This window comes from Ischnura elegans, chromosome 1, assembly GCF_921293095.1.
Source record: "Ischnura elegans chromosome 1, ioIscEleg1.1, whole genome shotgun sequence".
Lineage (NCBI taxonomy): Eukaryota > Metazoa > Arthropoda > Insecta > Odonata > Coenagrionidae > Ischnura > Ischnura elegans.
This window is the reverse complement of record NC_060246.1, coordinates 59,292,896-59,305,774: the sequence shown is the minus strand read 5'-3', so window position 1 is coordinate 59,305,774 and position 12,879 is coordinate 59,292,896. Positions and strand designations below refer to the sequence as shown.

General features: G+C 38.9%; 1 protein-coding gene across 2 annotated transcripts in view; it reads right to left on the bottom strand.

Moving 5' to 3' along the window:
* The window catches only part of LOC124161302 (sodium-independent sulfate anion transporter-like), an 80,787-nt gene extending 73,082 nt beyond the window's left edge, over positions 1-7,705 (bottom strand). For both annotated transcript variants that reach the window (XM_046537614.1, XM_046537623.1), the window contains exon 1: positions 7,276-7,705. In XM_046537614.1, coding sequence (XP_046393570.1) covers positions 7,276-7,528 — 253 coding nt within the window. In that variant the 5' untranslated portion in view covers positions 7,529-7,705. The remainder of the gene's footprint in view (positions 1-7,275) is intronic.
* Positions 7,706-12,879: the final 5,174 nt, after the last annotated feature.

The window sequence follows — 12,879 nt, the reverse complement described above, 5'->3', positions numbered from 1 at the left end:
AATGCTTCATTTTAAGGCCGTATTTGAATTCTTGTTGCTTGAGTTACTATGATTCCTATCTGAATACCTTAGTTCACTTTCTACTCACGTTTTTTGTAACCTCCACGATATGCTTCATAAATTATCCTGCTGCACTTGATCGGGTTGATATCTAAACCCGAGGACTCCAAAGTTTGTCTAACCTACCTTGGTCGCGTAACGTTTCGTTTAGAATGTTTTTCAAATGCAAAATCGCTGGTTTCTGAAGATGTCTCTCAGAAGACAAAGAAGAAGTAGAAGAAGTTGGTCAAAAATAAACATGGAACCCTCAATGTTGCTGTATCTAGTGGGACGAGTATTCAATGGTACTGCTAGGAAATCATAAAGCCGCCTTATTTATTCATTGGAATTCTTTTCTGTGATGGAGCGGAGCCTTGAAGCTTAGAGAATTCATAAAATCAGGGCATGATTAAATAGGAAATCAAATTTAGACATTTGTTTGAGGATCAAACACAAGCGTGACTATTTAATCTTCCGGTTATAACGAACGACTGCGTCTCTATTTTTTTTGGGCATTGTCTAGATATGTGTGTGATGAAACTACAACGCAGCATTCCGCCCATATCAGCGATGGAAGCGGGAAGAGTTTGCTCGCAGCTTGATCAAAGAAAGATGCTCCGTGCTCTGTTCGAGTTCCGAGTTTTGAGACCGCCGTTGGTGGGCGACAGCTCACTGAGCACTGCGCATGCGCAAGCTGATAAGGATGATGATGGTGCGAGTCGCACGAGGAAGGGAACTCATCTGGCACAAATGCTTTTTTGCTCTCGTCATCTCGGGCCGAGACCCTGTTTCGCGCTTTCCATGAGTTTTTTCCTGTCTTATCGTCCAGCGGCGAATGCGCGTCGTGAATAATAGCCTCTTCGAAGGCGAAAAAATGCGAAGTTGGTAAAAGGTCAAATATTATTTTGACGAACAATTAGAATGTAAAATAAGTGTATTTAAAATTATCGGTGACATAATTTGTTTGCCATTCAGTCATAATCATGAGGTAATTTTTGCTGTATGTCCATTATTTATTATCTAATAATAAGAATGCATCATGAAGACTTGTCACCTAATGGCAGTAAAAGCCCAAAGCGTATCCAAGCAAATCCAAGTATTGAGATTGAGCTCAAAGCACAGATTTGGTGCTAAGACTGTATTGTAAGACTGATTAAGACTGTATGCCAATATTACCTGCCGACACATATTTCTACTGCAAATCTTATTGTATCAGTGAGAAAGATAAAATAACGAAAGTGAAACAAATTGGATACTTCTATTTAAAGTCTCAGTTAAAATTTTGACGAAAACGTTATCCCGTATTTCCCGAAGAGCGAAGGAAAAATTAACTATTAAGAAATTTTGAATAATGGGCTTTACTTACGCCATCTTTGAAATCGTGTTGACTACCATAAGATAATAAATTGTTTTAATTTGTAAATTGGAAAGTTTCGTAGATGTTTGTCGCATTTTAACCTCTAATTTAAGGCGTAAAAGAACATTTGAAGGGATTATTTTTTCAGAGATTTATCCAAGATTTTTATGTTTCAATTTTATATATTTAGTAGATTTCACAACGCTATGATTTGATTATCATTTCAAGTGATTAGAATCAAGTCCAGGAAAACACAACATATGAATATGAAAACAATACTTTTATGCAGAAAAGAATGCGATTATATTATAAGATACGAGAAAGATACGAGAAAGATACGAAATCATACGATGTGAACATAGGAAAAACCATCATATCTTATGTCATATTCTATGATCGATATCTTTTATCATTTTTATCTTTCTATCACACATCAACATCTGATAGGTCAGCCATTTTATCTCATGCGACAATTGATCTTATTTTCCAGAAAATTGTGAATATTTATGATAAGTATTCGTCTCCTTCCACAAAACAAATCGCAAATTAAATCAACCTTTATTTTCTACCGTGATTTTCAAGTTTTACTTTTAGATTATTCGGCACAATTTTAATATGATGAGAAATTGATATACAGTGGTATGAAAAGTATTACAGTAAAAGTCATCTATACTATTCCATTTTCTGACTTACTTCTCAAGGCCTTAATGATTCCATTTGCAACTAGTTTCTTAAATTAATCTAATACTTACGTTATTATTAATTATATTTTAAGTTCATTTAATGATTTTGAAGTCAAAGCAGTTGCTGTTTATTCTGTTCGCAAAATATTATTACTCAAAAATTGCAAGTGCTTTAATAGAGAAAAGAAAATAATGTACCTACGCTAAAGAAATATACAAATAAAACTTTTATCTATTTTGTTTGTATTAATTTTAAAATAAAAAATAAGTTAATTCGTTTGCCAGTTATTAATATTTTATTAATCAATAGATGGATTTTAATGTGCTGAACGCTTCCAAATATGTATACTACACTATATAATAACCTCGCATTATTCAACACCCGTATTAATGTAATAAAATTTATGCATTAACGTTTTTTAAAGTCCTACAATTTCATTGGAATAGAAATTTTCCACTTAAACGTTGGTAGATTTCGATGTTACTATTCAAAATTCCAAGGGCATATTATGTCCAAAAATTATTATATTTAATGCGGCTTTAATTTTTCATCAATGATTTTTCGACGTTAATTTTATATGAAATGACTTACACGTCGATATTCTATACACTTACGAATGTAAATGAACATACCAATAAAATGTTTCGCGAAATAAACTTATTGTATAGCCATAACGTAAAATTCGCGTGCAAAAAAATTAAGTTTTCCATGCGGTAGTGGGGGAGATTCAGAGAAAGACGGAGGGAGGTAGGGGGAAGAAATAAGTGGAAGGATTGGAAATCCCCGGAGACAGTGAGCTTCCGATTGGGAAAGCGCGACTTGGGTCAAGCGGAGGCCATGTGCCTATCTCTTCATCCCTCCGACAATCGTTCGTGAACCTTGACTTTAACGTTTTCCCAGCTATGACGCCTTCTGAGGCCCACTACTGCATGAATTGATACAAGACTTGGGAAAATTCAACCAATTCTGATTTCCGGATTCTAGATTAACAGGGAAAGTCCATGACACAGAAATGCTATGATAGATATAGCTTGGGTCAAAGTGTGACGATTCGAAGCATTTCGCGAAAGACAAGACCTTTATCATGTGGGAATTCCTAAAGTCGGATTCTTTATTAGGAGAATACTCGATAGAGACGAGTTTTTGAGCTTGTCCCAACAGCTCTTTAATGCTTAATTTTGCTAGATTATCCGTCGCACGACTCTGCATCAAATATGCTTCACTTTCTAAAATTATGTGGGAAAACTGGGCACATAACCACTTTAATTTCGCTATAACAATGCAAAAATTGAGTTGAGTTTGGTACGTGAGGCGAAGTCAGGAGCAGACTTGGGACCACTGTACTCATAGAATGTATGGTACATAGCGGGAGTCTTCAACCTTTTTTTAATACAAGAGCCAAAAATCGGTATATCATCGTCCCGAGGGCCAAAATGATCCACTTCATTTAACCACCACATCAACAAATCAATTAAAAATCGTATAATTTCAAAGCGCAATAATCTTAATTGGTTAAAAATCTGAAAAACCAAGGCAATTTTTGACATTACTTCTTGTTTATGAGTGCGTCGATATTTGGTTCATGATACAATATTTTATTTAGCCTCTAGGGGCCACAAGAAATTAGCAGGCAGGGTGCATGCGGCCTAGGGACCACGGGTTGAAGAACCTTGGTATGCAACATGTCTTTTCTAATCTGCGGCAAACAGCACAATTCAGGATCATAGTGACATGTTTAAATGAATAAAAGTTTCATGTAAGGGCTATTTCATGAAAACAAACAAAACCTGGGACATTTTAAAAAGCTGGGTTATATACCTAGGTGGATATGAATAAGATAAAAATGCAGAGATGAAGGAGAGCCCGAAATACGATGTAAAGTAATCAAGATAGCACGAAGGGATCTGTAATCCTGGATCACGCCCCATTCCTCATAGTTACCTAAACCCCCTTCTCTCTCACTTAAAATTCAAATGAAGTCTGTTTTGCTTCCTAAAACATATACTCGCGCCCTCTAAATATGAAGTCAATGATGAAACTTCTTCATCCACCATTCATCTGAACTTATTTCTTTTCATCATTATCAACGCTGCATTTTTTTATCGCCATTGTTTTGCTAATCCGCTGAATCGTCTTCAAACCTATCTTATGCATCCATCGCTCTCTCTCTCTCTTCCTGTCATAATAAGCTGGATGGATATTCATTTATATAGCTTTAGTCTTTCCTTTCTCCTACTTTTTTCCAGAACCCTCCTCGGTGTTAATATTCGTGTCCGTTCTTCTCATGCAACTTCTTGCCTTGGCATACCTCGTGCGAATTCCCCGTATCGTTTTCCTCATAATTAATAATGGATTCATTGTCTTTCCGTGAGCTTAATCCCTTCTTTCACCTCTAAGCCAGACTGCAATGCATAGTCCTATACTTCTTTGAATTTCTATTACACGTCCTAATTTTCGGCGTTTAAATTCAATTTGATGTCATTCATGGAAGGGTCCTAATTGCGATGGGAACCTTGTCAGTGACAAAGAATGAGTGCTAATGGAAATGAATTATTATCTGGTTTGGAGTCCTGATACGTCCTCAACCGATGCCGATATTTCTAAATGGCAACATTCAGGACATCTAGTGATCAATAGCTAGTTCTGCAGATGACAAATAGGACAGTGATTTGAAAACGTAGTTAAACGTGATTCTGGAATAAGGGAAGAGAAATGAAGGTAGCCGGATAGGAGGAGCGTTTAATCTTTGGTTTTTTCGGTTCCCTTGGATGATATCCATAAAAAATGTGAACAAAAAAGTTAATATATACACTTTAATATATATCACGCCACTACCAATCATTATCTAGAATCTAGATACTCTTATATCATTTTCTAGTTAAAAATGAAAGTAGTGCTAATAGAAAAGGAAACTAGCAATAATTCAGCTTGAAAATGACGTATTGTCGAAACCATGGTCGTTAGTGGAATTATTTAATAAAGTATGGAAGTTACTATTTGTTGTTTATATTTTATTATGGATTCATCACATTTCTTCCGCGTTGAGCTTGAAATCATTTCATACCCTTGGAAGGTGGCAAGGATCGGAGCTCCGTTACGAAAGTGACGGTTGATGGATCTTTACATTTGAAGAGAAAATGTAAGGAACGTACGTGCGTTTTATTTTTATCCTAGGTTTAGTATAATGCAGCCCTCCATATATTTCCTTGCCTTGCTAACGGTTAACATCCTTTTGGTTCTTCCCCGTATTTTCCTTGACCTACCTCAAGTACTTGTCTCTTCCTTGTGGGACTTGTCCTTACATTTTTCCCGATTTTTCTCACGTATCTAATGGCTATTTCCCGTGATGGAAGGAAAGGTTTATGAATACATGTGAACTCGGTATCTTTATATAATCCTGAAGACTGATGTGACATATCTAGGACTAGTAAATCAGATCTACAAAAATCGATCGGTCGTTAGAATGTGAATTTTCGCGTATTCGGAGGCGACAGGCAGGTTACTTGCGATTAAATCTACTCTACTAACCATCATAAAATCTTACAATTAGGTTTTACCTAGGTGCTTTCAAAACTTAATTCAGATTTGAGCAGGGGTCCATAGTCCTTTCCGGAAACATATAATTTCACAGAAAATTGCTATAGCGGGCCAGGAGTGGTTTAAATATAATGTAATGTATTGAGGGAAATGGGCAACATAAACGCGACTACGATAGTGAAAGCAAGGAGAGAGTGAGAACTGATGGTGAGTCTTGTGGAGCAGAAAGATATATGTTAAATTGCGCGTATTCAAGGACAGAAGGACTGCTTTGGGAATCTATGAAGGCCAAGGTTTTGTTTAGGCCCGTTGCCGGGCAACTTGAGAAGGAGAACGAGGGGGATGTTAGCACTCCCTTATCAAACGACAGTTGCCGGAAATCGTGCGAGAGCCACTAGTTTATAGCGCACTGTCAAGCCTTATTTTATCTGCTGCCTCTTTTAAAGACATTGTGTACGCTATGCTGGCCTTATTCGTAATGAAATTTCCACAATTTATATTCCACGAAATCTGTCATCATCAAATGGTTTGAAACAACCCATGCTTCGGACCTGGGCTCACCATTTTATTTCATTTCCTCTAAAAAATATGATATATTTTGAATATATATTGGCTGATTTGCAAAGCGAATAATTCCTAAGTTTTCTCTTTGTTAAATGAAAAATTCAGTGATGATGGGTACTATCTGATAGACTAAAGAGTTCCTAAACGATCTCATTAAATTGAACAAAGAAGTACGACATATAGTAGAAGTAGTCGTAGTTATATTGTTTAGCCAGAAGATAAGATCGTTCGATTGCTGAGTTCTATTTCAATATGTCTCTGATTTCTTTTCTCTTACTTCGGTAACTTTTATTTGTACCAATAATCTGCCCCTCTGTGAAAATAATAAAAATTTCTCTAGAAAATTCATGAAACAACAATCAAAATTGATACAAAATTTAAAAAAAATGCTCAGAATACGTATCCATCATAGAAAGGGAAACGATTGTGTCATCCCTGAATTCCAGCTTTATTGGCGGACTATGAAGCCACGAAATTCACCTGAAGCATAAGTAGAATATTACGAATGTTCTACACCCTAAACCTGGAATCCATTTAAGAGAAAACGGAATTACGTCTGCTTTTTGCGGCAGGAATCTGACAAAATATTCAAATGTATGATCAAAAATTATCGTATAACTGTCGATTTTTCATGTTTAGATAACCATTTGCCTCACGAATATTTTTAAGCAAACAATTTTGGATATCAGCACTAGATATTTATCATCTACGTCCATTATTCAGATTTTTTTGAGGAATCGATCAACATATAAATTCGTTCTTTTTTACTTATATTATTACTTAGATTTTCACTTACGGTACAAAGATTGCATTCGCTTGTGAGGTTCGCTCAGATTCAGAATTGAGTTAAAATCAATCATGCAACCGGAAAATTACACCCACCATACTAGGTCATCGGGAACGAATAGTGTCTCTTTAACAGTCTCGATAAAGATACAAACTTCTTATGCAACTTCCGTCCCTATCGCCTGAATTCCATCTCACAGCTGATATGGATTAGTTATACTGAAGATAGCTCACTTTTAATTTTCACTTTTCACTGGAAGGCATCCTCTTTCCCTCCGCCTAGAATAAAGCAGCGCACTCCGCCTTACCTTTCTTGGGGTCCGCCTTCGATCCCGGGGCCGATGGCTCCACTTTTTCCGGCAACTTCCCCCCATCATCCGTCTTCTTATTGGACGTCACAGCATCCTTCTGCTCTACCGGCCGCTGTTGTGGTTGCTCATTTCCCGTCACCCCCTCTGGGTTCCCCTGGGAATCGAAGCCGGGGATGGTCACCATCACATCGCCCCCGGGCTTTGTCTCCTCCGCTCCCGGCAAATTTTCCTTTCCACCGGCGTTTTCCATTTGGAGAGGGACGGCGGTGAAGTGACTTGAGCTGTTTTGTTTACGTTCCGTCTTCTTCGTTTAGCGTGTGTTTACTGCTCGAGTCACGTGGTGTGCGGGCGCCGGGTTTCTCTCTCTCCCTCTCTTGCTTTCCTCGTCCCTCTCTGATCGGTGGTTAGTGCCCGAGTGGACTGGGCCCTGCTCTGGGCTCTCTTGGTCATCCTCCTCGCTCGCCTCTTACGCCCCCTCCCCCTCCCCTACCCCCTCCCCCCACCACCCTCGCCGCCCCTCTCTTTTTCACCCCTCCCCCTCCCCCTTCCTTTCCTTCCTCGGTCCACTCCTCGCGCAGCATGGAAATGGCACAGAGAGACCTCCAATGGTCGCCCCCGGATCGGAGTTGATGGAGTTGAGATCGGGGAAGGTTTTTCCTTTGTTCCGCGTGTGTCCCCACGGGCGGCGGACTTCCCCTCTTCCCCTCGATACGGAGGTTTCGCGCAACTCCTTCTCGGTGAAGGTTACCCAGCGGCGATTCCGATCCCTCCGTAAATCGCGGGAGAATTACGTCTGTGCATACGTTCTTCATCCCCTTAGCGGTCGCTAAGGTGGTCGCAGCGGTAATCGTTCGTAATACAGCGCACGTTCATAGAAATTTTGTGGACCACCGGTATGGTTCCCGTAGTTTAGGTTTGATATGCGTAGAAAAATCAAGATTTCAATAAATTCGAGAATACTCATCTAATAAATTAGGGTTAGGTTTTGCGGATGGACGCTGTATCTCAAAAGCTGAAAGTAAACATATTGTATTGAAATTTTATTTAAAGCACTGAATTTACGATACTGAGTATTTTTTTCTTGGATATGTTGCGTCCAAAGATCAAGAAGTAATAAGAGGCTTGGAGTTCTGCTCGGCTATTGTCATAAATTTCTATTCATCCCGCTGTTATTTATTAGAATTAAGCCGAAAATTTATGTTATATTTATTTTCTGTCTTGCCTATTAGACGCGACACATAACAGAACTTTTTTTCTTACAATTGGTTCCAATGCTATTTAAATTGCATTAATTTGGCGTTAATAAAGAAAATTTATGTGTAAAATCACATTTTTACCAGATTTCTGCAATTTTCCTCCCTCTATGTTCTTGCAGAGAATCATGACTGGATTACTGTATATTAACAGTGCGGTGGATAACTGTTTTGACTCATGGAGATCTTAATAGGAACCCTGACTCCTACTCTGCTGCTGGTTAGACGCCATAAAAATAGAGCTCACCCTTGAGGGGTGTAGCTTCCTTGGCTCGCATCGTGAAAAGTAGTATTTTTCGAACACCGGGTTTCTCTTCTCTCTTCCAATTTTTCCCTTGCAATAAGTGACTTAATCCGTCGAAAACTTCTTCTAGGGAAGCGTTTCTAGGCCATCCTTTCATAGGATGATCTTCCTTTTCTCTGGGAACCACTCTGGTATCGTTTCTTTCTGGTATCTCGCGTCGCCTTATTGGTACTGCAAGATACTTTCTTCCTAAATCTTTCCAAACCAATCCTAACCCAGAGGCATCGTTGTGCTCATCATGGCCGTGCCTTTTTACGCTAATCTTTACCAAACTCCGAACCCTTCCAAGGATACTGGCTGAAAAAGTGTATAAATTTAAGACCCGGCCTCCAGAGAGCAACTCCGCGTAGTTGGGAGACTTCCTTCTCGGTGTAAATCATCAACTCCATATACATGACAAATTTCGGAGAAAAAAAATAGGTGAGAAGCATTTTTTCATTGTTATCCGTGTATGTTACGTATGATTAGAGAGAGCTCGCACGCAAATTTTCATACGTATCTGTGCGCGCATAGATAGAAATCGCTTCAACCACGTTGCAACTCCCACTGTGGGAGCAGTCGTTTTGCCCATTGCCCTCGTTCTCCGCAGCCGGCGGCGGTTGCTTCCGTCACTTTGCGATCGCGTGGAATCAAGGAAGCGCTTGGGAAGGGCGCTGCTCGCGCGGACGGCCTAATAATGAATGAAGAGGCCTCCGCGACATTCGACCGCTGCAGGTGAATGGGAGGCGCAGACAATGGCTGAGAGTGGAAGGGACGTAAACAATGTTTTGCCAAATGAGAATCTTTTCCTGTTTTTGTGCGGCACTAGTTTATTTCTATTTGTCTAGTAGCATCAGTAACATAATAATCGCTCCATCGGCATTCGTGTGATGTCATCGAGGGCGAAATATGCAATTTTCATGGGCGATATGGATTTATAAAGACTAAGTTGGAACGTTCAGACGCGAAACATGTTTTGCAATGAGCACGATTTATTATGATGAGCACGACGACACCTTAAGGTTAGGATTGGTTTGGTAAGATTTACGAAGAAAGGACGTCCGAGAAACGATTATCGAGAAGAAGCTTTCGTCAGCTTAAGTCACTTATTTCTGGGGAAAAATTGGAAGGGTGGAGAGAAATACGGTGTCGGACAAGGGTTACTTTTAACGATACGGGTCAAGGAGACCGCAGACCTCAAAATGAGAATTAATAAACGATTTGCTCCATAACAAACATGGCACGAGGGATTATTTTTGCAGAAGTTTTATCGCAAATTAGTGCCTTTGGATATTTTTTTCTGCACCTATTTTGAATATTCACTGAATAGATATATATGAGAAATGTTTCATTTTAGTTGTGCATATTCTTCAACTCCTAATACTGTCTCTATGGATAATTCATAAATTACTAAAATTAAAGTCACTTAAATTGAGTGACCTTAATATCTTGGAAATGAGTGTACCGCTCATCTTCTGGGAAGCATGTTGGAGATCATTTTCTTTGAAGAATGTCAAGACCTTGCCTATTTTTTTCGTGTTATCTTTCCTCGGTGATTCATTAATATTTAGATATCCTACACAAATCGTAATTGCGGCAAATTTTTAATGAAAATGATTAATTCTAAATCATCTAAAATAGTTGGAAGGCAAACTAATTGTTCAGCAGAGAATTTACTTTACTTTGTAGCAGCCTAAAATGATTTGAAGCCAAACTAATTGTTTAGCAGAGAATTTATTTCGCATTTTCTCCTTTGGTAACACAATCAATCGTTTAAATGACATTTCCTCATTAGAATTGTATCGTTGAGGGCCATATTTTGTAGATACTAAATCCTTGAGTACGACATTAAATTGCTGTTTATTTGGCAATCCGAGCTGGAGCTCTTCAAGGTGCTTAATGTGGATCTGAGCCCTACTATAGATATTACTTTTGCCGAATATATTTTTTCTAACGAATGTGCCGTGCCCTATCGTCTTCCTCCGCGGAACGTCTTGACAGCCTTATCACTTTGAAGCGGCAGGGCCAAAGGGCCAATCTAAAATCTAAAATGTATGAATGGTTGGACTTTAATATAAAGGAATATTTTGACGTATTCTCGATAACAGAATTTTATCTTAGGTATCTATCTCATACATAATACATTAATGCCATGCATAATGTCTATATTTAATTATACTTGTGTAAGACAAGTGTAGATGAAATCTATGTCTTTTGTATATTGTTTATTCCTGGATTTGGGGCATCCGTTCATTGTCCTTAGCATTGAATCCGCGAATCACGGCTCTTCGTGCTTTGGAATTCCAAGCTGCGTCCGTCAGTGTCCTACGCGTCTGGCTGATCGTTGAGCACGCGAGTCGAATTGTTTTTCGCCAAGCCTCCTCCCCCAATGTCCTTCCTTCTCTCATCCTCCCACCTGCACGTATCTTTCGACCTCCACGTGATTCGCTCCCTTTCACCGACAAGAAATCACTTTCCTCCCGAATAGCGACTGTGTTGAGCCGCTGATTTTTCTCTTCTGAAGGTTCGACTTCGAAGCATTTCCATACGGTAGAATTTTTGGACAAATTTTTCACCAAAAGCTCTGGCTTCCAGGGGCGCTTAAGTTACTACCGCCTTCACTAGAGGTGATGGAAGAACAGAGAAAACATACGAAACCGATTTTTTACTACTTCGAATGGGACCAAAATTGAAATGGAAAAATACTAGATTTGACGAGTAATCTGATTGGGTGACTACAACTGTTGCGTTTGTGTTCATGTTTTTCACATCGCGATTTCGGATTTCTCTCAATTAAATTTCAGGTCGATGCATCGATCCGAAATTTAATTTTCATTGAATTGATTGAACACCATGAAATTGCTGTTAATATTGGCTTCAGCCCTTGGTTGCTAGGTTGCCTTTTTGTTTGTATTCTTTATTTCTAATTTTCTCTTAGCTGATGGAATTGGTTTTGTTGATGGAATCCTGGCTATCTATTGTGAGGTTTAGGGGTCGATTATTTACCGTCACCTTTGAAATTTTGTCTTCTTCTGGGAATCATCAGCTGAGGAGATTGCTTGAGAAGGGGCGCCACTTCCTCTTAAGAGGCCTTATTTTTGTCTTAATTCCATGACGAATAATTGTATACAATTTTCAGGATACATGGACTGAGCCTTTTTCAGTGCTTGCCTGCATCTCAAATCAGTTTAAAAAATTTACATCGGTACCTTTGCGTTCTCTTGCGGTACATCCTACTTCGTATTGTTTGCCATTGGCTCTGTCCTTTTACGGAGACTTGTTATTGAAGTGTCGGGAGTCGGTTCGCCACTATAATGGTAGTTTCTTTGCGTGTGACTCCTACCTGCGGGACCACAGAAGGCAAAGACTGAATTTTTTTAGAACTAAGTTTAGCCTTTCGTTCTCTATCGTGCTGTTCTGATTGCAGGGCCACTGAGTTCTTCTTCTGACGGATCAATTTCGAGCAACTGACGAGGTGGAGATGCAACAGAAATTCATGGTTAATTTGACCTCGAAGTACGAACTTCCTCATTTTTAAACAACCAAGATTTTAATATCGTATTTACGAGTTTGCCGCGATCCTGGAATCCTATTAGTAGGGCCTGGGTTCGAATTACAGCCGTAATTTAGAAATTATATCGCTTCGTGGGTAATTTTTATTTCTGAGATTACTTATGGGACCATTTCGGCAATGTGTGTTGCTATTAGCTATCAGCTTGGTTAGACTGCATTGGAGTTTGCTTCACGTTCACCGGGTCTGCGTTCGAATATTGGAGATATTTGAAGGTTCTGTAATGTTGAGTTGTGGGACATATACGGCCATTTTTGAAGCGTTGGCTAATATTAAATCTACGTAAAATGTATCTCTACTTATCCTTATTTATGCTTATTTTACTCCCACCTATCGTTGTAATTTGTTTAGCATGAGTCATTCACCAAAACCTTTCATTCACCCCCTCTAGAATATTTCCGCTACAACTTGGCTATTCATTCTTAGATCCTTAAATGGACTGTATCGGCTCATATACTTCTATTAAAAATTTTAAATTCCTGTTTTACTTTGAT